Below are 2,447 nucleotides of genomic sequence, written 5' to 3'. Positions count from 1 at the left end.
TCCAGTTCGCGCTCGAGCGCGCATCCGCCATCCTCGGCATCATCTCACGCAGCGCTGCCCTCCCCTCTGCGCCTTCGACATGGCGCACTGCTCCCGGTGCCTCATCCCCTGGACAGAGTTCGGGGGGCTCTACCTCCTCGAGATCCACCGCATCCTCCGCCCCGGCGGCTTCTGGGTGCTCTCCGGCCCGCCCATCAACTACGAGAACCGGTGGCACGGCTGGAACACCACCGCGCAGGCGCAGAAGGCCGACTTCGACCGCCTCAAGAAGATGCTCGCCGCCATGTGCTTCAAGCTCTACAACATGAAGGGAGACATCGCCGTCTGGCAGAAGTCGCCCGACGCCACCGCCTGCTACGACAAGCTCACACCCATCACCACGCCGGCCAAGTGCGACGACAGCGTCGACCCGGACGCCGCCTGGTACGTGCCCATGCGCTCCTGCGTCACGGCACCCAGCGCCAAGTACAAGAAGCTGGGGCTCAACGCCACCCCCAAGTGGCCGCAGAGGCTCAGCGTCGCGCCAGAGCGCATCAACGTCGTCCCAGGCAGCAGCGCCGGCGCCTTCAAGCACGACGACGCCAGGTGGAAGCTCAGGGCCAAGCACTACAAGACGCTACTGCCAGCGCTCGGCACCGACAAGATCAGGAACGTCATGGACATGAACACGGTCTATGGAGGGTTCGCGGCCAGCCTCATCAAGGACCCCATCTGGGTCATGAACGTCGTCTCCTCCTATGGGCCCAACTCCCTCGGCGTCGTCTACGACAGAGGGCTCATCGGCGTCAACCACGACTGGTAATTAACCAAGCACTTCAATTTTTATATTTCCTTCCTTCCTTTTTGATTGACCCGTCTATGCAAGAAAGAATGCAGTGACAGCACTACTGCTCGATATCTGTCTTATAATTGTCTTACAATTCTGACGAAATTCAATATTCTGCAGGTGTGAGGCATTCTCGACATACCCACGCACCTATGATCTCTTGCATCTTGATGGCTTGTTTACCGCGGAGTCTCACAGGTAAGCAATATCAAATCAACTCTATAGTACTTGTCCTTTTACTGATCAGACATGTGTTTTTTTTCATAGATGAGCAAAATATACTTACTACTTGATGACATCGCTAATTGCAGGTGCGAGATGAAGTTTGTACTTCTTGAGATGGACCGTATCCTTCGTCCCACAGGTTATGCAATAATCAGGGAGAGCACCTACTTCCTGGACTCTGTAGCAGCCATTGCCAAAGGAATGAGGTGGAGCTGTGAGAAGCGTAACCCTGAGAACAAGACTGACAAGGACAAGATCCTAATCTGCCAGAAGAAGCTTTGGGTTGGAAAGCAGTGAGAGAGAATTGTTGATCCAAGTATAAAAAGAAAGTATCCTTAACCTGGATGGATGATATGTTGATCTGCTCAATGGTATCCAAAGCTCAAACATGCTGTGATCTCAGCCAACAAGGCAAAGGCACGCTTCACCATCCAGTACACATGAAAGATGAACAATCTGATATACAAGAAGGTTCACAGTTATCAAAATAAATAAGATGAGCAAAACTCCATATAGGATCCAAAAGTTAGTACTTTTACCATTAATCACACTGTTAATTCTTTTTGTATGAATAGTTAGGGGTGGGTCGATTGATACCAAGAGCAACTGTAAGTTACTCCACAATCCAACACTACATGTGTTCATTTGTACAACATATAGTTTGGTGCTGTCATTGTAATAGAGTGCCATATTTATTTAAACATTTATGGAGCAAGATATGACTGATGTGCCGGTCTTTCCCTAAAGTGATACTCGGTTGAGTGTTGCTATCTGCTTGACGTTGCATTATATACTTGAGCAAGAAATCCCCTAGAAACGGAAATAAAAAGAAAATAACAGGAATCGAATCTGAATGCAGAGTATCAATTGGCTTACAGTTTAACAAGAATCCGGTTTCTTTCCACTCAGAACTCCTAGAAGATATCCTCACTCCATAATGCTGTCTTTCTTGCTGCAGTGCAGGTTGTTGCTACAATTCATCACAGTAGCGAGGATTTATTTGGTTGTGGAGCGGAGACTGACCAAACAAGGAAGAGGAAACACTGAGTACTGAGTTTGTCAGGCACAGGACCAGCATCACCATTACTTGCTAGTGATAGCATTTGCATTGTTTCATTGTCACTAGCTGGCATCTGAGAACGACCATCCCTACACAGAGAGCACTAGAGTGTAAACCAAAACAAACCAAATCAGCAGATTTGAAAAAAAAAGATTATTTAGATACCAAGAGTCTGCACTCTACAGATAATTGGGCTGAATATTTGGACTCTCTGAATTCATATGAAAATATGCCTGGATCATTTTGGTGTATTTAAGAGCTCTTTGAATTCACTATATGATACACCAATCTGTTATTTGAAAATACCATGCATCGGAAATTGAAAGAACAGAAAAC

General features: G+C 47.7%; 1 protein-coding gene across 1 annotated transcript in view; it reads left to right on the top strand.

Annotated features, from left to right (window-relative positions):
* The window catches only part of LOC101786319 (probable methyltransferase PMT21), a 3,383-nt gene extending 1,606 nt beyond the window's left edge, over positions 1–1,777 (top strand). The window contains 4 exon segments of the mRNA XM_014805850.2: positions 1–42; positions 45–798; positions 947–1,024; positions 1,138–1,777. The exon segment at positions 1–42 is cut by the window's left edge and continues 23 nt beyond it. Of these exon segments, the coding sequence (XP_014661336.1) occupies positions 1–42; positions 45–798; positions 947–1,024; positions 1,138–1,348 (1,085 nt within the window). The 3' untranslated portion in view covers positions 1,349–1,777.
* The last annotated feature ends 670 nt before the right edge of the window (positions 1,778–2,447 follow it).

Source organism: Setaria italica, chromosome IX (assembly GCF_000263155.2).
Source record: "Setaria italica strain Yugu1 chromosome IX, Setaria_italica_v2.0, whole genome shotgun sequence".
Classification (NCBI taxonomy): domain Eukaryota; kingdom Viridiplantae; phylum Streptophyta; class Magnoliopsida; order Poales; family Poaceae; genus Setaria; species Setaria italica.
This window is presented reverse-complemented; position numbering and strand designations above follow the sequence as displayed.